General features: G+C 49.7%; 2 protein-coding genes across 8 annotated transcripts in view; one reads left to right on the forward strand and one right to left on the reverse strand.

Annotated features, from left to right (window-relative positions):
* The window catches only part of MILR1 (mast cell immunoglobulin like receptor 1), a 34,185-nt gene extending 21,981 nt beyond the window's left edge, over positions 1–12,204 (forward strand). For both annotated transcript variants that reach the window (XM_040437409.1, XM_040437408.1), the window contains 5 exons: positions 854–958; positions 5,116–5,175; positions 6,292–6,360; positions 8,132–8,204; positions 12,039–12,204. In XM_040437409.1, coding sequence (XP_040293343.1) covers positions 854–958; positions 5,116–5,175; positions 6,292–6,360; positions 8,132–8,190 — 293 coding nt within the window. In that variant the 3' untranslated portion in view covers positions 8,191–8,204; positions 12,039–12,204. The remainder of the gene's footprint in view (positions 1–853; positions 959–5,115; positions 5,176–6,291; positions 6,361–8,131; positions 8,205–12,038) is intronic.
* Positions 7,225–19,559, reverse strand: POLG2 (DNA polymerase gamma 2, accessory subunit). Of its 6 annotated transcripts, none has more exons than XM_040437403.1 (10): positions 19,496–19,559; positions 18,495–18,951; positions 18,257–18,383; positions 17,977–18,082; positions 14,889–15,062; positions 13,047–13,169; positions 12,883–12,963; positions 12,669–12,769; positions 12,491–12,524; positions 7,225–7,351 (listed from the first exon to the last, which is right to left on the reverse strand). In XM_040437403.1, exons 1-10 carry the CDS (start codon positions 19,544–19,546, stop codon positions 7,325–7,327), a joined length of 1,281 nt encoding a protein of 426 aa, XP_040293337.1. In that variant the 5' UTR covers positions 19,547–19,559; the 3' UTR covers positions 7,225–7,324. The 6 variants fall into 6 exon arrangements, with proteins under 6 accessions (XP_040293337.1, XP_040293338.1, XP_040293336.1 ...); XM_040437404.1 differs by lacking the exon at positions 7,225–7,351 and adding an exon at positions 12,060–12,382; XM_040437402.1 differs by lacking the exon at positions 7,225–7,351 and having other exon boundaries at positions 12,064–12,524.
* Between the last annotated feature and the right edge of the window lie 1,988 nt (positions 19,560–21,547).

Genomic DNA, 21,547 nt, shown 5'->3' on the forward strand with positions numbered 1-21,547 from the left:
TGTGATGTGGACAACCATGAGCATTCCGTAGTGGATGCAGAAAAACATAAGCTCTTAGAAGAAAACAACTAGCAGCTTTCTATATGGATGAGAAGAACCATAAGCTTGCCATATGGGTTGTGGCAAACTAGAACTAGATGACTTCCACTCAATATTATACCCTGCGATTCTCAGATATTAAAAAGAAAAAAAAAAAAGATGGTGTAACTGTTCTGTCCTTGAAGGTCTATCGGGAGTCGAAGAGTGGTCTGACATGTCGCTCCAATGATTGAGAAGAAAACCGGCTGTACTGATACATAGAAATGTATTATACTGGTGAAACTCGAAAAATTTGAATATCGTGCAAAAGTTCATTTATTTCAGTAATGCAACTTAAAATTAGAATATTGTGAAAAGATTCAATATTCTCGGCTCAAAGTGTCATACTCTAGTCAGCTAATTAATCCATACCCACTGAGCAAAGGGGACCTGAGATTGTGACTGTGTGGATAATCATCCAAATTATACCAAATAAAGGCTTGGAATCTCTCGCTTCGCCTGTAATGAGTCTCATGTGTTAGCTTCACCTTTTAAGTTGCATTACTGAAATAAATAAACTTTGCACGATATTCTAATTTTTCGGGTTTCACCTGTATAAGGTCAATCCCGATATCGAGGACCAGAGATACAAGAACAGATGCTACAGAATTTAAATAAACTTCATTTACACAATTTTAGACACCACCAAAATCCGCGGTGTTCAATGGTCTAGTTATAGAGGAGCTCTGGGAGAGGGAGAATATTAAATGTAAGGGGTCACATTTATAAATAGTGTAATGTGAATAACAGATTTTTTCTGACATTCTATTCATAGTGGAAAAGAACCGACGAGGGTACCTGGAGTGGCTGATCCCTGTCCTCACACTGATTGGGATCCTGGTGATCATTGCATTTATAGGACTTGCCAGACATAAGAAAGGTGAGCCCAATATCTGACCAATATAACAATAAGGCTTCAACCTGAGACATTATCCATGCAATACCTTCCTGCTGAGCTTCTGCCCATAGACAGCAGCAATTCCAAGCAAGCAAAGCTGCAGTATAAAGTGTAAGGTAGGGACAGAATAGGAGCCTGATGGAGGACATGAAACTAATGGACAATGATCATAATACTGCCTCTATATACAAGAATATAACTACTATAATACTGCCTCCTATGTACAAGAATATAACTACTATAATACTGCTCCTATGTACAAGAATATAACTACTATAATACTGCCTCCTATGTACAAGAATATAACTACTATAATACTGCTCCTATGTACAAGAATATAACTACTATAATACTGCTCCTATGTACAAGAATATTACTACTATAACACTGCTCCTATGTACAAGAATATAACTACTATAATACTGTTTCTATGTACAAGAATATAACTACTATAATACTGCCTCCTATGTACAAGAATATAACTGCTATAATACTGCCTCCTATGTACAAGAATATAACTACTATAATACTGCTCTATGTACAAGAATATAACTGCTATAATACTGCTCCTATGTACAAGAATATAACTACTATAATACTGCCTCCTATGTACAGGAATATAACTACTATAATACTGCTCCTATGTACAAGAATATAACTACTATAATACTGCCTCCTATGTTCAAGAATATAACTACTATAATACTGCCTCCTATGTACAAGAATATAACTACTATAATACTGCCTCCTATGTACAAGAATATAACTACTATAATACTGCTCCTATGTACAAGAATATAACTACTATAATACTGCTCCTATGTACAAGAATATAACTACTATAATACTGCTCCTGTGTTCAAGAATATAACTACTATAATACTGCTCCTATGTACAAGAATATAACTACTATAATACTGCTCCTATGTACAAGAATATAACTACTATAATACTGCCTCCTATGTACAAGAATATAACTACTATAATACTGCCTCCTATGTACAAGAATATAACTACTATAATACTGCTCTTATGTACAAGAGTATAACTACTATAATACTGCTCCTATGTACAAGAATATAACTACTATAATACTGCTCCTATGTACAAGAGTATAACTACTACAATACTGCCTCCTATGTACAAGAATATAACTACTATAATACTGCTCCTATGTACAAGACTATAACTACTATAATACTGCTCCTATGTACAAGAATATAACTACTATAATACTGCTCCTATATACAATAATATAACTACTATAATACTGCCTCCAATATACAAGAATATAACTACTATAATACTGCTCCTATATACAATAATATAACTACTATAATACTGCTCCTATGTACAAGAATATAACTACTATAATACTGCCTCCTATGTACAAGAATATAACTACTATAATACTGCTCCTATGTACAAGAATATAACTACTATAATACTGCTTATATGTACAAGAATATTACTACTATAATACTGCCTCCTATGTACAAGAATATAACTACTATAATACTGCTCCTATATACAATAATATAACTACTATAATACTGCCTCCTATGTACAAGAATATAACTACTATAATACTGCTCCTATGTACAAGAATATAACTACTATAATACTGCTCCAATGTACAAGAATATAACTACTATAATACTGCCTCTAATGTACATGAATATAACTACTATAATACTGCTCCTATGTACAAGAATATAACTACTATAATACTGCTCCTATGTACAAGAATATAACTACTATAATACTGCTCCAATGTACAAGAATATAACTACTATAATACTGCCTCTAATGTACATGAATATAACTACTATAATACTGCTCCTATGTACAAGAATATAACTACTATAATACTGCTCCAATGTACAAGAATATAACTACTATAATACTGCCTCTAATGTACATGAATATAACTACTATAATACTGCTCCTATGTACAAGAATATAACTACTATAATACTGCTCCTATGTACAAGAATATAACTACTATAATACTGCTCCAATGTACAAGAATATAACTACTATAATACTGCCTCTAATGTACATGAATATAACTACTATAATACTGCTCCTATGTACAAGAATATAACTACTATAATACTGCTCCTATGTACAAGAATATAACTACTATAATACTGCTCCTATGTACAAGAATATAACTACTATAATACTGCTCCTATGTACAAGAATATAACTACTATAATACTGCCCCCTATGTACAAGAATATAACTACTATAATACTGCTCCTGTGTACAAGAATATAACTACTATAATACTGCCTATGTACAGGAATATAACTACTATAATACTGCTCCTATGTACAAGAATATAACTACTATAATACTGCCTCCTATGTACAAGAATATAACTACTATAATACTGCTACTATGTACAAGAATATAACTACTATAATACTGCTACTATGTACAAGAATATAACTACTATAATACTGCCTCCTGTGTACAAGAATATAACTACTATAATACTGCTCCTATGTACAATAATATAACTACTATAATACTGCTCCTATGTACAATAATATAACTACTATAATACTGCTCCTATGGACAATAATATAACTACTATAATACTGCTCCTATGGACAAGAATATAACTACTATAATACTGCTCCTATGTACAAGAATATAACTACTATAATACTGCCTCCTATGTACAAGAATATAACTACTATAATACTGCTCCTATGTGCAAGAATATAACTACTATAATACTGCCTCCTATGTACAAGAATATAACTACTATAATACTGCTCCTATGTACAAGAATATAACTACTATAATACTGCTCCTATGTACAAGAATATACTACTATAATACTGCCTCCTATGTACAAGAATATAACTACTATAATACTGCTCCTATGTACAAGAATATAACTACTATAATACTGCTCCTATGTACAAGAATATAACTACTATAATACTGCTCCTGTGTTCAAGAATATAACTACTATAATACTGCTCCTATGTACAAGAATATAACTACTATAATACTGCTCCTATGTACAAGAATATAACTACTATAATACTGCTCCTATGTACAAGAATATAACTACTATAATACTGCCTCCTATGTACAAGAATATAACTACTATAATACTGCTCCTATGTACAAGAATATAACTACTATAATACTGCCTCCTATGTACAAGAATATAACTACTATAATACTGCCTCCTATGTACAAGAATATAACTACTATAATACTGCTCCTATGTACAAGAATATAACTGCTATAATACTGCCTCCTATGTACAAGAATATAACTACTATAATACTGCCTCCTATGTACAAGAATATAACTGCTATAATACTGCTCCTATGTACAAGAATATAGCTACTATAATACTGCTCCTATTTACAGGAATATAACTACTATAATACTACCCCCTATGTACAAGAATATAACTACTATAATACTGCTCCTATGTGCAAGAATATAACTGCTATATACTACTCCTATGTACAAGGATATAACTACTATAATACTACCCCCTATGTACAAGAATATAACTACTATAATACTGCTCCTATGTACAAGAATATAACTACTATAATACTGCCTCCTATATACAAGAATATAACTACTATAATACTGCCTCCTATATACAATAATATTACTACTATAATACTGCTCCTATGTACAAGAATATAACTACTATAATACTGCTCCTATGTACAAGAATATAACTACTATAATACTGCCTCCTGTGTACAAGAATATTACTACTATAATACTGCTCCTATGTACAAGAATATAACTACTATAATACTGCCTCCTATGTACAAGGATATAACTACTATAATACTGCCTCCTATGTACAAGAATATAACTACTATAATACTGCCCCCTATGTACAAGAATATAACTACTATAATACTGCCTCCTATGTACAAGAATATAACTACTATAATACTGCCTCCTATGTACAAGAATATAACTACTATAATACTGCCTCCTATGTACAAGAATATGACTACTATAATACTGCCTCCTATGTACAAGAATATAACTACTATAATACTGTCATGCACTATAAAACTGTGTGGATATGAATATATTATCCATTATGTGGCTGGATATAATAATATTATCTTTAGGCAGGGCGAGGCGTCAGGAGGATCAGTATTGTGTTGTGGGACCAATAAACGGAAGAGAAGGTGAGTAGAAGACATTCTGCTGCCCTTTAAATTACTGTGGAGCTGTGCAGACTCTGTGTATTAGCAGGGGGTGACTGGGGATGATTCTAATGTGAATATTATGTGTTGGTTTCTAACAATAATCTGTATTCCCTTAGTCCTAACAGCAGCACAGTACTGAGGTACTTCTGTCCCTGTGACAGATTAGACACCCCTGACCCTATATAAGGATTTCTAGCCCCTCCCACCCCATGTTCATTATAAAGAAGTACAGCTGCATGCCACATCTGATGCAGCAGGACCAGACATTAATCAGCCCGAGGTGTACACAGCTCTAGAGGGGCATTAACAAAATTAGGTGAATCAAAGTTCTGCACGAAGCAAGCCAGCCTAATGGCAGCCATAAACTATCAACCCAAGCTAGGTATGGCAGCCAGGGGTGGAATGGCAACTTATTGTGGCCCCATATTGTAGGCTTGTCCAAACTGACCAGAGGCGAGGCCAACTTAAGATGGGCAGGGACAAGTCAAGCAGGAAGGGTCAATTCATGTAGGCAGAGAAATCTCAAGTAGGAATGGGCAAAAGAAGTAGGCAGGGACAAGTCAAGTAGGCAGGGATAATGCAAGTAGGAATAGGCAAATCCAGGAGGCAGGGGCAGCTCAAGTAGGCAGGGGCAGCTCAAGTAGGCAGGGGCAGCTCAAGTAGGCAGGGGCAGCTCAAGTAGGCAGGGGCAGCTCAAGTAGGCAGGGGCAGCTCAAGTAGGCAGGGGCAGCTCAAGTAGGCAGGGGCAGCTCAAGTAGGCAGGGGCAGCTCAAGTAGGCAGGGGCAACTCAAGTAGGCAGGGGCAACTCAAGTAGGCAGGGGCAACTCAAGGAGGCAGGGGCAACTCAAGGAGGCAGGGGCAACTCAAGGAGGCAGGGGCAACTCAAGGAGGCAGGGGCAACTCAAGGAGGCAGGGGCAACACAAGGAGGCATGGGCAAAACAAGAAGGCATGGGCAAAACAAGAAGGCATGGGCAAAACAAGGAGGCACGGACAAGCACTGTTGGTTAGGAATTCAAGGGGTTATCCAGTTTAGAAAAAAAAAGAGAACTTGGATAACCCTTTTAAGGTAAATATAAATGTCTCCTGTTTGTAGATGGGAGTAAGCGGTGCGAGGATCAGGACATAGAGTACTGCAGTATGGTGCTGAGGGGACCAGCCAGAGGTAAGTGTTCTCTGATGTCAGCTGGCTGCAGTATGTCCAGCAACGTCATCCAGACTCAGGACAATTCCTGCAGTTTTGACCTGTACAAATAAAACCTATGAAACTGAAAAATCATGCCCCCCCCACACCCAATATTCTGAAAGCAGACCTCCGACACATTAAAAAGCCTCTCAGCACTTTACACACTTCATGCAATTTTGCGTCAAAATGTAATTTTTTCATAAAAATGCATAGAAGTTGACAATAATGGGTAAAAGTATGACCCAAGCAGAAAGTTACATGCACCACTGCCCCTAGAAGTAGAAGTCCAGCCCATGCAGAGTTCATACATATAACTCAGGCCTAAAGTCACCAAAACAAAGAAAACCACCCTCATGCAACTTTGCAGCAAACTTGCTTGAGAGACTTATGCAAAAGTAAATATAGTCTGCAAAAAAACTGTAAGATGAGGAGTTCACGCACATACCGCACGTCTACTCAGCGCTTCATGTGTCATAAAAATGTCAAAGTCGCAGGACGGCGTCTACAAACTCCTGTATGCAAGTAATTGGCATTACATAGTATAGTATTTTCCATCGCCCTGAACAAACTGTAATGCAAACGAACAATGATAAATTCTGGCTGAATACGTTTCATGTTTTAACCTACTCACTGAAAATGATGGTTTCTGGCGACAGTCAGTAAGATAAGATGTCTGTTCTGACCTCCTCCATGTGTCAAAAATGTGTGGGATCTTTCTCTCTAGGGATAGTCGCCATTACTGCAGGGTGTAACAGGACTTGCTAGAGATGTGCTCCGTAGGTTTACTTTAAAGATCCAATATGGACAGGAGGACGGTGTAACATGGAGTCTGTGTGTTTGGTGCCCCTAATCTGATGCCGTGATCCGGACGCTGGTGGACGTCTGGGTCGTGGCGCCAATATAACGGCCTAATCAGACGCAGAAGGGATTAGATGGTGAGAGATCATTTTCTCACTACTGTAAGCATGCTCTCTGATTGATGGTGAGGATGATTACATGCACCGTCAAGTCCATGTTACCCTCCCCTGGAGCCATGTACACTTAGGCCTAGTTCACACTTCAGTGATCTGGTCAGTGACTTCCATCAGTGATCGAGAGCCAAAACCAAGAGTGATTGCTACACAGAGATAAGATATAATGGAACAATTTGTTCATGTTCTGTGTTCTTAACCCGCACCTTGTTTTGGCTCACCATCACTGATGAAAATGATTAAATTACAGAAGTTTGAACTAGGCCTCATACAGGGATTTCTTCTCCAGCCTGTAATCATGTCAACCACTGCCCCACCCTCCTCCTCCAAGCTGGCTGAGGTCACAGGGTGCTTTGATATCTCAGGTGGTGCAGCAGCTAGAGATGTTAGCCAGGTCTTGTTTTAAATCTGACAATCTAAGCTTTAAAACAAGGCCAGGATCACATGGCTAGTCACCACAAGGTCAAAGATACAGCCTTTAGTACATGAGTCGGAAGTGAGAGCTGCAGATATCTTAACGGTTGTATCTTGGGATTTTTCTCGGCGACCGCCAGGATTCTGGTCTTTTTTTAAAGCTTAGACTGTCAGATTTAAAACAAGACAGGGTAATATATCTAGCTGCTACACTGCCTTAGATCCAGACATCAGTGGCAAGGACATATTAGATGGTACTCAAGTGCCACCCTGTGAGGACATATGAGATATGCCGTTGGCAGGTAAAGGGTTAAGCACTGATCCCTCACACTGTCAGTCTAATGCACTTATGTTTGCTGTTCCAGCTGCCATCAGGACTGAAGAGTCGGTGGAATACATGACAGTGGCGATAAAAAGATCCTAGTACGATCAATACGGGTAAAAAATTGTAGGACTGTCCATACTTCGTTACTACGTATAGGTCTACACAACTCTCTGCGGACTCCAGACCGACACATTCGTTCCGTTTGGTTGCGTACCCATCGTGGACAGCGTTTCTGTCCGTGATGTTTTCTCGGACACAAAAGAAAACAGATCCGTCCCCCATTGACTTTCAATGGTGGACATGACGGATCCGTCTTGGCTATTTTAAAGATAATACAACTGGATACGTTCAAAATGGATGCAGGCGGTTGTATTATCAGTAATGGAAGCGTTTTTTGCTGATCCATCAAAAATGCTAGTGTAAAAAGTAGCCTTACCTGCACTGATACACTGTAACAACCAGGACAGAACACAGATTTTCACGCATCACTTGTGCGTTGCATGAAAATCGCAGCATGTTCTATATTCTGCGTTTTTCATAGAAGTCAATGGGGCCGCGTGAAAATTGCAAGCATCCGCAAGCAAGTGCGGATGCGGTGCGATTTTCGCGCATGGTTGCTAGGTGACGATCGGGTTGGGGACCCGATCTGTATTATTTTCCCTTATAACATTCTGAATACAGAATGCAAAGTAAAATAGTGATGGAGGGGTTAAAAAATATATATAATTAACTCACCAAGTCCACTTGATCGCGTAGTTGCGGATCTCTGTCTTCTTCTGTAATGTTGAGCTGCCGGCTAAGAACCTGTGATGACGTCACATCACATGGTCCAATCACATGGCCCCTCACCAAGGTGATGAACCATGTGATTGGACCATGTGATGAGCACAGTGACGTCACCACAGGTCTTTTGCCAGGTCCTGAAGATAGAACAGAGCTATGGAGCAGGTAAGTTAACTTTTTTTTTTAACCCCTCCATCCCTAATTTACTTTGCATTCTGTATTAAGAATGCTATTATTTTCCCTTATAACCATGTTATAAGGGAAAATAATAAAATCTACACAACACCGAACCCAAACTTTAGTGATGAAGTCCGGGTTTGGGTCTGGGTACCAAACATGGCGATTTTTCTCACGCGCGTGCAAAAAGCACTCGCGCTGAAAAATCGCGCATTTTACCGCAACGCGCCCGCATATTATCGGGCCCTCACATGCCACGCTCGTATGAAAGAGGCCTAAGTCAGTACAGCTTTTCAGCCTCTGAACATAAAAATGTTAGCATTCAGTGGTTTTCACACCGGTGTGAGGCTGTCAGTGGAGCGTCTTAGGACAACTGTCCAGACTTGTCAGCTGACTCCTCTAGAAATACAGGGTTCAGGGACCCCCCCAACACCTGGAACGGGTAATTCCATCTGGGAAAACTCTGGCATATTGATAGGATAAGCCAAAAATGTACGAGAGCTGTGGCTCCCTGCTCCTGTCTGAAGAACAGAGCACGGCATAACCATATATCCCAGATGGGAATACCCTGTAGTTAATTCACTAGAGGGAGCTACCTGCTCAGGGATTTACACAGTACAGCTACAACTGAATTCTATAATAAATCTGTATGTAGTGAGTGCCCCCTAGTGGTGACTGTATAATCTGTATGTAGTGATCTCCCTCTAGTGGTGACTGTATAATCTGTATGTAGTGAGTGCCCCCTAGTGGTGATTGTATAATCTGTATGTAGTGAGCTCCCTCTAGTAGTGGCTGCATAATCTGTATGTAGTGAGCTCCCTCTAGTGGTGGCTGTATAATCTGTATGTAGTGAGCTCCCTCTAGTGGTGGATGTATAATCTGTATGCAGTGAGCTCCCTCTAGTGGTGGCTGTATAATCTGTATGTAGTGAGCTCCCTCTAGTGGTGACTGTATAATCTGTATGTAGTGAGCGCCCTCTAGTGGTGACTGTATAATCTGTATGTAGTGAGCTCCCCCTAGTGGTGGCTGCATAATCTGTATGTAGTGAGCTCCCTCTAGTGGTGGATGTATATTCTGTATGTAGTGAGCTCCCTCTAGTGGTGGCTGCATAATCTGTATGTAGTGAGCTCCCCCTAGTGGTGGCTGCATAATCTGTATGTAGTGAGCTCCCCCTAGTGGTGGCTGTATAATCTGTATGTAGTGAGCTCCCTCTAGTGGTGGCTGTATAATCTGTATGTAGTGAGCTCCCTCTAGTGGTGGCTGTATAATCTGCATGTAGTGAGCTCCCTCTAGTGGTGGCTGTATAATCTGTATGTAGTGAGCTCCCTCTAGTGGTGGCTGTATAATCTGTATGTAGTGAGCTCCCTCTAGTGGTGGCTGTATAATCTGTATGTAGTGAGCTCCCCCTAGTGGTGGCTGTATAATCTGTATGTAGTGAGCTCCCTCTAGTGGTGGCTGTATAATCTGTATGTAGTGAGCTCCCTCTAGTGGTGGCTGTATAATCTGCATGTAGTGAGCTCCCTCTAGTGGTGGCTGTATAATCTGTATGTAGTCAGCTCCCTCTAGTGGTGGATGTATAATCTGTATGTAGTGAGCTCCCTCTAGTGGTGGCAGCAGGCTGTATAATCTGTATGTAGTGATCTCCCTCTAGTGGTCGCTGTATAATCTGTATGTAGTGAGCTCCCTCTAGTGGTGGCTGTATAATCTGTATGTAGTGAGCTCCCTCTAGTGGTGGATGTATAATCTGTATGTAGTGAGCTCCCTCTAGTGGTGGCAGCAGGCTGTATAATCTGTATGTAGTGATCTCCCTCTAGTGGTCGCTGTATAATCTGTATGTAGTGAGCTCCCTCTAGTGGTGGCTGTATAATCTGTATGTAGTGAGCTCCCTCTAGTGGTGGATGTATAATCTGTATGTAGTGAGCTCGCTCTAGTGGTGGCTGTATAATCTGTATGTAGTGAGCTTCCTCTAGTGGTGGCTGTATAATCTGTATGTAGTGAGCTCCCTCTAGTGGTGGCTGTATAATCTGTATGTAGTGAGCTCCCTCTAGTGGTGGATGTATATTCTGTATGTAGTGAGCTCCCTCTAGTGGTGGCTGTATAATCTGTATGTAGTGAGCTCGCTCTAGTGGTGGCTGTATAATCTGTATGTAGTGAGCTCCCTCTAGTGGTGGCTGTATAATCTGTATGTAGTGAGCTCGCTCTAGTGGTGGCTGTATAATCTTTATGTAGTGAGCTCCCTCTAGTGGTGGCTGTATAATCTGTATGTAGTGAGCTCCCTCTAGTGGTGGATGTATAATCTGTATGTAGTGAGCTCCCTCTAGTGGTGGATGTATATTCTGTATGTAGTGAGCTCCCTCTAGTGGTGGCTGTATAATCTGTATGTAGTGAGCTCCCTCTAGTGGTGGCTGTATAATCTGTATGTAGTGAGCTCCCTCTAGTGGTGGATGTATAATCTGTATGTAGTGAGCTCCCTCTAGTGGTGGATGTATATTCTGTATGTAGTGAGCTCCCTCTAGTGGGGACTGTAAAATCTGTATGTAGTGAGCTCCCTCTAGTGGTGACTGTATAATCTGTATGTAGTGAGCTCCCTCTAGTGGTGGCTGTATAATCTGTATGTAGTGAGCTCCCCCTAGTGGTGGCTGTATAATCTGTATGTAGTGAGCTCCCCCTAGTGGTGGCTGTATAATCTGTATGTAGTGAGCTCCCCCTAGTGGTGGCTGTATAATCTGTATGTAGTGATCTCCCCCTAGTGGTGGCTGTATAATCTGTATGTAGTGAGCTCCCTCTAGTGGTGGCTGTATAATCTGTATGTAGTGAGCTCCCTCTAGTGGTGGATGTTTATTCTGTATGTAGTGAGCTCCCTCTAGTGGTGACTGAAGGTAGCAGAATGTTATCATGTAACCATCTCCATGCAGAGGATTTGGAGCTTTGTTTCAGTAAAACTAATGGGCAGGAGGACATCACTGATGTGTCCATTTCTATTCCAGAGTCGTCGGGCGGCCATGACACCTCAGACACTATAGTGGCTATAACAGAGGGCGAAGATGTGACTACACCCAGGTTTATTGCACAGAATCGCTGACCAGCGTCTCATCCTTGTCTCGTGGATGATGGGAGTATTCATTTCCTTTGTCTATAAATATTTACATGAAAGCACCCCGTGTCTGAGACTTCTCCTCCGCAGCTTCTTCCTATTTTAGTTGGATACAGGAAGTATCTGAGGGGACAACCACCAAATGTGGCGGCCATGGGGCCACTGCTCGGAGATCGGGGGGCGCCTCCAGCACTTTGGGGTGATTTTACTTTCTCACAGTCTGCTGGCGGTGGTCATCTGCTGAGTCAAGAACGCTGTCAGTTTTGAGATGTGTACTGTCTCTTTAATGGTGGTGTCGCGGTTGCGCAGGTGGAGCAGGCCGCTTTCCAGCGTGATGTCACTCACCAGCACCGTGAACATGACGCCCATCTCATCGTACCTGAAACACATAGGCGAGGTGAGGAGGGGGCGGCGGACAACAGCCCCTGTGCATACAATATATCATCTGATAATCCCCTCCCCCATGGATGCCAGATTAGAGGATGGTCGCTGGACGCGGCCCTCCCATCATCCCTCCACTCACCTTATGAACAGCTGCTCCATCGACGTCTGCACCGTGTCCAAGTATCCGGGCCAGACGGCGATCCCACTCCCCCGCAGCTCCGCCGACAACCCCTGACAAACCTGAGAGACGAAACTAAGAACCATCACATGGATGTCGGATTAAAGGACCTGGTTTATGCACATCCGATAATTCGGCGGCGAACTTCCAGTATAACGAAGAGAGGTGTACGCACCAGCCGTAGATCCACAGCCGGCCCCTTCCCAAAATCCACCGCCACTTTAACGGGTGTCAACGACGGGTGAATCTTCAACACCTGAGATGCAGGAGACAAGATGGCGGCACTTAGAGATATCGTCCACCTATTACCTGACAACTGCGAGGCCCAAGAGAATTTACCGCCAACCGCTGCTCCTTCCCCCGCGGGGACAGCGCGTCTGACAGGTACGCCAGCAAACCGAGGTCCAGATCGCTGCTCAGCCACAGCACGTGCGGGATGATGGACCTCCTGCTGTCCCGACCCTGAGGAGGAGACAAAACCTAAAGTCCTGGTAATCTGGCAGGGAGTTTCATAATCCAGAAAATCGGATAATCCAGCATAGGGGTGGGCGATGAAGGCGATATAAATTTGTGCCACGATATGGATTTTGTGCATATCGCCGGACCACGATATGATCGCGCTCTCGGCGCGCACCATGTTCTCCTGAGCCGGCACAGTGGAGAAGGAGGGAGCCCCCCCTCCCCACTCTGCGCGGCTGCCGCTGACCACCAATGAGAACAGAGTAGGAGGAGGAGGGGAGGGACTGTGGCCACTGCGCCACCAATGAATGTGCCGGCCATATCCCGGCCCCTATGACTGCACGCTGCGATCCACCGCAATTAACCCCTCAGTTGAGGGGTTAATCGCGTGGATCACAGCGTCCTGTCAGAGGTCAGGTGCCGGGAATGTCTGTGTGGTGCATTAGCAATGCGCCGCACAGACCTATGAGAAGGAGCGCCCGGCGGCCAAGGCGCACGCGAGTATAATGCTGCTCACTAACATTCCATGGCAGCCAGGACTTCAGTAGCGTCCTGGCTGCCATGGTAACCGATCGGAGCTGCCCACTGCCACCAATGATTAATACTGGGGAGGGAGGGGTGGGTTTGAGTTACCAGAGGGGGATGATAAGAGGGAGAGGCTGGGGGGGCACATGAGAGGCTGGGGGGGGGCACATGAGAGGCTGGGGGGGGGGGCACATGAGAGGCTGGGGGGGGGGGGGGCACATGAGAGGCTGGGGGGGGGGGGGCACATGAGAGGCTAGGGGGGGCACATGAGAGGCTGGGGGGGGGCACATGAGAGGCTGGGGGGGGGGCACATGAGAGGCTGGGGGGGGGGGCACATGAGAGGCTGGGGGGGGGGGCACATGAGAGGCTGGGGGGGGGGGCACATGAGAGGCGGGGGGGGGGGCACATGAGAGGCTTGGGGGGGGCACATGAGAGGCTGGGGGGGCACATGAGAGGCTGGGGGGGGCACATGAGAGGCTGGGGGGGGGCACATGAGAGGCTGGGGGGGGCACATGAGAGGCTGGGGGGGGGCCCATGAGAGGCTGGGGGGGGCACATGAGAGGCTGGGGGGGGGCACATGAGAGGCTGGGGGGGGGGCACATGAGAGGCTGGGGGGGGCACATGAGAGGCTGGGGGGGGCACATGAGAGGCTGGGGGGGGCACATGAGAGGCTGGGGGGGGGCACATGAGAGGCTGGGGGGGGGGCACATGAGAGGCTGGGGGGGGGGCACATGAGAGGCTGGGGGGGGGGCACATGAGAGGCTGGGGGGGGGCACATGAGAGGCTGGCTGCCATGGTGAATATGACAAGGGTTCAAGCCCTTAAGGAGGCTAATAGTTATTAAATAAAAAGTAAAAAAAAAAAAAAGTTTAACCCCCCCCCCCCCCCCCCCCAAATATAGAAAACAATATATCGCGATATATATCGCATATCACACATGCTTAAAATTATATTGCAATATAGATTTTAGGCCATATCGCCCACCCCTAATCCAGCACAGGCAAGCAAAACGTCTGAAGTCACATGACCATAATCCAGAATATTTGATAATCCGGCACAAGACTACAAAATATCTGAGGTCACATGACCACAATAATCCAGGATATTTGGTAATCTGGCACAGGACTGCAAAATATCTAATCACATGACCACGATAATCCAGAACATCTGATAATCCGACCGCGCTCAGGTACATACGTGGAGTTTGGCGTCGGCCCCCGCATGCACCTGTGTGAGGGCGGAGTCATCCATCATGCGCAGCGTCTCCACCGGTTCCTTCCCCCAGGGAAAGTTGTAGTTTATAAGAAGCGTCTTCGCTCCCTCGCCATCTTGGTGGTCGCTGCTGCTGAATCCAGACGGGACCTGAGCAAACTGGGGGACACATCTGGTGGTGACCCATACCTATCGCACTTTCCCTGCACCCTGCACCACCACAGCAGCTGTACCACCACTTACCCTGCGCCACCACAGCAGCTGTACCACCACTTACCCTGCGCCACCACAGCAGCCAGTGCCGCCACTCACCCTGCACCACCACAGCAGCCACTCACCCTGCTCCACCACAGCAGCCACTCACCCTGCGCCACCACAGCAGCCAGTGCCGCCACTCACCCTGCGCCACCACAGCAGCCAGTGCCGCCACTCACCCTGCGCCACCACAGCAGCCAGTGCCGCCACTCACCCTGCGCCACCACAGCAGCCAGTGCCGCCACTCACCCTGCGCCACCACAGCAGCCAGTGCCACCACTCACCCTGCGCCACCACAGCAGCCAGTACCACCACTCACCCTGCGCCACCACAGCAGCCAGTGCCACCACTCACCCTGCGCCACCACAGCAGCCAGTACCACCACTCACCCTGCGCCACCACAGCAGCCAGTACCGCCACTCACCCTGCGCCACCACAGCAGCCTGTACCGCCACTCATCCTGCGCCACCACAGCAGCCAGTGCCGCCACTCATCCTGCGCCACCACAGCAGCTGTACCGCCACTCACCCTGCGCCACCACAGCAGCCAGTGCCGCCACTCATCCTGCGCCACCACAGCAGCCAGTGCCGCCACTCATCCTGCGCCACCACAGCAGCCAGTGCCGCCACTCATCCTGCGCCACCACAGCAGCCAGTGCCGCCACTCACCCTGCGCCACCACAGCAGCCAGTGCCGCCACTCATCCTGCGCCACCACAGCAGCCAGTGCCGCCACTCATCCTGCGCCACCACAGCAGCCAGTGCCGCCACTCACCCTGCGCCACCACAGCAGCCAGTGCCGCCACTCATCCTGCTACATTACAGCAGCCAGTGCCGCCACTCACCCTGCACCACCACAGCAGTAAATGCCGCCATTCACCCTGCGCCACCACAGCAGCCTGTACCACCACTCATCTTGCGCTACCACAGCAGCCAGTGCCGCCGCATACCCTGCGCCACCAGAGCAGCCAGTGCCGCCATTCACCCTGCACCACCACAGCAGCCAGTACCACCACAGCAGCCTGTGCCGCCACTCACTCTGCGCTACCACAGCAGCCAGTGCCGCCACATACCCTGCGCCACCACAGCAGCTGTACCACCACTTACCCTGCGCCACCACAGCAGCCAGTGCCGCCACTCACCCTGCACCACCACAGCAGCCACTCACCCTGCTCCACCACAGCAGCCACTCACCCTGCGCCACCACAGCAGCCAGTGCCGCCACTCACCCTGCGCCACCACAGCAGTCAGTGCCGCCACTCACCCTGCGCCACCACAGCAGCCAGTGCCGCCACTCACCCTGCGCCACCACAGCAGCCAGTGCCGCCACTCACCCTGCGCCACCACAGCAGCCAGTGCCACCACTCACCCTGCGCCACCACAGCAGCCAGTACCACCACTCACCCTGCGCCACCACAGCAGCCAGTGCCACCACTCACCCTGCGCCACCACAGCAGCCAGTACCACCACTCACCCTGCGCCACCACAGCAGCCAGTACCGCCACTCACCCTGCGCCACCACAGCAGCCTGTACCGCCACTCATCCTGCGCCACCACAGCAGCCAGTGCCGCCACTCATCCTGCGCCACCACAGCAGCCAGTGCCGCCACTCATCCTGCGCCACCACAGCAGCCAGTGCCGCCACTCATCCTGCGCCACCACAGCAGCCAGTGCCGCCACTCACCCTGCGCCACCACAGCAGCCAGTGCCACCACTCACCCTGCGCCACCACAGCAGCCAGTACCACCACTCACCCTGCGCCACCACAGCAGCCAGTACCGCCACTCACCCTGCGCCACCACAGCAGCCTGTACCGCCACTCATCCTGCGCCACCACAGCAGCCTGTACCGCCACTCATCCTGCGCCACCACAGCAGCCAGTGCCGCCACTCATCCTGCGCCACCACAGCAGCCAGTGCCGCCACTCATCCTGCGCCACCACAGCAGCCAGTGCCGCCACTCATCCTGCGCCACCACAGCAGCCAGTGCCGCCACTCACCCTGCGCCACCACAGCAGCCAGTGCCGCCACTCACCCTGCGCCACCACAGCAGCCAGTGCCGCCACTCATCCTGCGCCACCACAGCAGCCAGTGCCGCCACTCATCCTGCGCCACCACAGCAGCCAGTGCCGCCACTCACCCTGCGCCACCACAGCAGCCAGTGCCGCCACTCATCCTGCTACATTACAGCAGCCAGTGCCGCCACTCACCCTGCACCACCACAGCAGTAAATGCCGCCATTCACCCTGCGCCACCACAGCAGCCTGTACCACCACTCATCTTGCGCTACCACAGCAGCCAGTGCCGCCGCATACCCTGCGCCACCAGAGCAGCCAGTGCCGCCATTCACCCTGCACCACCACAGCAGCCAGTACCACCACAGCAGCCTGTGCCGCCACTCACTCTGCGCTACCACAGCAGCCAGTGCCGCCACATACCCTGCGCCACCACAGCAGCTGTACCGCCACTCACCCTGCGCCACCACAGCAGCTGTACCGCCACTCACCCTGCGCCACCACAGCAGCCAGTGCCGCCACTCACCCTGCGCCACCACAGCAGCCAGTGCCGCCACTCACCCTGCGCCACCACAGCAGCCAGTGCCGCCACTCACCCTGCACCACCACAGCAGCCTGTACCGCCATTCACCCTGCACCACCACAGCAGCCTGTACCGCCATTCACCCTGCGCCACCACAGCAGCCAGTACCACCACTCATCCTGCGCCACCACAGCAGCCTGTGCCGCCACTCACCCTGCGCCACCACAGCAGCCAGTGCCGCCATTGACCCTGCACCACTACAGCAGCCAGTGCCGCCACTCACCCTGCGCCACCACAGCAACCTGTGCCGCAGCCAGTAGTCGCGCCACTGAGACAACGTTTTTGCAGAGCTGAACCAGCAGAGCGACGCCACCGTCCTTTCTCCAGTCCTGAAATGAGTGAAAACAGCATGTGTCACAATCTGGGCCCCACCTGTAATGTGATGAACTACCCTGTGACCGCTCTACAGGAGGGTCTGCGGCCATGGCGCCCCCCGCTGACTTTAGGTGACATTTACGCACCCAATACATCCGGAGACACCACCCCCCCTGACGGACACGTACCGAGCATGACGGGGGCCATTGTCGTGTAGACCCAGGACAGGACGAAAGCACTTTCCCACCTCTGCTATACCGAACGGCAGCTTCCGGTTCAGCAGCTCCAGGCAGGCGACGTAGTGCGACAAGGCACCTGCAGCGCAGAAGAGGGGGTCAGTTACAGGACACGTCATAGGCAGCACCCACAACAGGATCCCGAGGTGGGGGGAGGGGGCTATTGTGTATTCACACTGGGGCTCATTACCATGCAGCAGGTCCTGGCGCAGGGGGCTGTGCTGGCGCTCGTCGGTGGAGGTGCCCGCCACGTCTCTGCGGTCAGGGTGCCCCTGGAGGGCAGTGTCAATGGGCAGGACCTGCTCCCGATTCAGCACCACCGTGTTCCACCACTCGTTTATGATGTTCTTCTTCATCTCGACGCCCAGAGGACCGAGACCTCCCCCAAGAACGGAGGCCGCACTCAGCCCCTCCCCCAGGAAAAAGCGCCGGCGCCGACACACGTCTAACAGGGCGTCGTGGGTCGGATCCGTGGACGCACATAATCTGATGTGAGGACGCAGCAAATCTCGCCATGACTGCAGGAGGGAGCCGCCCCCCCGCACCACACAGGAAGACATCGCCGACTTCGGGCACGGGACTCCAATCAGTCGACACCGCAGGAAACCGGTGACCGTAGCGCGAAGAGATCCATTCTGTGCGGAGATCTACGGCAGGAAGAGATCACACATTTCACTTCAGAGCTGCACTCACTATTCTGCTGGCTATGTGACGCCCTATGTCCAGCATGCTGACTGCTTCCATAAAAAGCAGGATTTACCTCAGGAGCACAAGTTACACCTTACATGCTGGGAGTTGTAGTCCTACAAGAGCTAATGAGCCACAGGTTGGAAATTATATTATAGCAGGATCCATGTGACCTGTAATAACCTTATAATGTTACAGTGGGGGCAGGGTCTGTAATAGCTTCTAATGGCACAGACAGCAAACAGATAGAATCACTTCTAAAATCCCTATTTCCCGGCTCTGTCTTATATTTTACATCAGTGACGTCACTACGGGTCAGATATAAGAGGTTATTACGGTACCAGGGCGGGATAACGTGTCCGGACACCACAGACCGGCGTCCTGACCTGCACGCTCCAGTCCTCACTGCTTCCTTCATGTGCTTTCAAAAGAGGCGGGCGCCGGTGCGTTCCAAGCCTCGGCGCAAAGGACGTCGTGCGTTCCACGCCTCAGCGTCATACCTACCCTGCGTATTTCTATATGTCGTGCGTCTTCGCCCCACCCCGGTGACGTCATGCGTCATTTCCTGTACCTCGCCCTAATACGGCACCGCCCCTATGCTTACGTAGTTGGGCGTCACCTCACTAGGATGATGTAATCCGATGCGCATGCGCGATAGGCTCAGCTCGTTACGCCACAGAATGAAATGTTTATCTGATTTCTGGGCCATGAGATGTTAATGGCCGACCCCTCACTGTTGTATATACCTCTGCCAACCAGCAAGGGCAGTAGGATCAGGCATGGTGAAGTTCTGTAAAACTAGGCCTGGAGGAGGAGGACGGAGGCCTCTGGGGGGTCTTATTCTCATCGAGTAGGTGATGACATGCGGTCCCCTGTGGGATCAGGTAAGTACATCCTGGGAGGTGGGCGCCATCACAACAGGAGTGACACTCAGTTCCTCACCTTCATCTCGACATAAAGGGAGACTGCCTGGTGTGAAGGGAGGTTCCTGCTGACAAAGGGGTGATCCAGCCCCTCAGATTACCGCGCTCCCCGACACCGTGTCCTTCCTGGTCCCTGAACGGCCACCGCTGCATCTCCCCGTCATGAACATCCGGCGACGGGGAGATGCAGCCGGGGCCGCGACGGGGAGATGCAGCCGGGGCCGCGACGGGGAGATGCAGCCGGGGCCGCGACGGGGAGATGCAGCCGGGGCCGCGACGGGGAGATGCAGCCGGGGCCGCGACGGGGAGATGCAGCCGGGGCCGCGACGGGGAGATGCAGCCGGGGCCGCGACGGGGAGATGCAGCCGGGGCCGCGACGGGGAGATGCAGCCGGGGCCGCGACGGGGAGATGCAGCCGGGGCCGCGACGGGGAGATGCAGCCGGGGCCGCGACGGGGAGATGCAGCCGGGGCCGCGACGGGGAGATGCAGCCGGGGCCGCGACGGGGAGATGCAGCCGGGGCCGCGACGGGGAGATGCAGCCGGGGCCGCGACGGGGAGATGCAGCCGGGGCCGCGACGGGGAGATGCAGCCGGGGCCGCGACGGGGAGATGCAGCCGGGGCCGCGACGGGGAGATGCAGCCGGGGCCGCGACGGGGAGATGCAGCCGGGGAGCAAGGCAAGTACAATCTGTGTGAGGAGCCCAGCCATTTGGGGGGCATTATAGGGGTTTGGATAACCCTTTTAATTCATTATAGAGAAAAAAGTACTTTAAAATATGCAAATGAGCAGTTAAGTGCACTGAGGGCAGGACCAAGACAGCCTGTGCACCTTGCTTCCTCCACCTTAACTGACATCCATCGAGAACAGGAGGGAGGGCCGGGCAGAGGACACGGGAGGAAGGAGGGAGGGCCGGGCAGAGGACACGGGAGGGAGGAGGGAGGGCCGGGCAGAGGACACGGGAGGGAGGGCCGGGCAGAGGACACGGGAGGGAGGAGGGAGGGCCGGGCAGAGGACACGGGAGGAAGGAGGGAGGGCCGGGCAGAGGACACGGGAGGGAGGAGGGAGGGCCGGGCAGAGGACACGGGAGGGAGGAGGGAGGGCCGGGCAGAGGACACGGGAGGGAGGAGGGAGGGCCGGGCAGAGGACACGGGAGGGAGGAGAGAGGGCCGGGCAGAGGACACGGGAGGGAGGAGAGAGGGCCGGGCAGAGGACACGGGAGGGAGGAGAGAGGGCCGGGCAGAGGACACGGGAGGGAGGAGAGAGGGCCGGGCAGAGGACACGGGAGGGAGGAGAGAGGGCCGGGCAGAGGACACGGGAGGGAGGAGAGAGGGCCGGGCAGAGGACACGGGAGGGAGGAGAGAGGGCCGGGCAGAGGACACGGGAGGGAGGAGAGAGGGCCGGGCAGAGGACACGGGAGGGAGGAGGGAGGGCCGGGCAGAGGACACGGGAGGGAGGAGGGAGGGCCGGGCAGAGGACACGGGAGGGTGCTCGGAGGTTAAACTGGTAGGAGGTTGACATTTTAGGCTACATGGCGACCTGTGTCACAACATGGTACAAGCACGTGATGTCAGCCGTATGTGGCGGTGCTTCACCACTGACCATTATAAAGCGGTCGCTGTGTAGTCTTAGGGT

Source organism: Bufo bufo, chromosome 6, assembly GCF_905171765.1.
Source record: "Bufo bufo chromosome 6, aBufBuf1.1, whole genome shotgun sequence".
Lineage (NCBI taxonomy): Eukaryota > Metazoa > Chordata > Amphibia > Anura > Bufonidae > Bufo > Bufo bufo.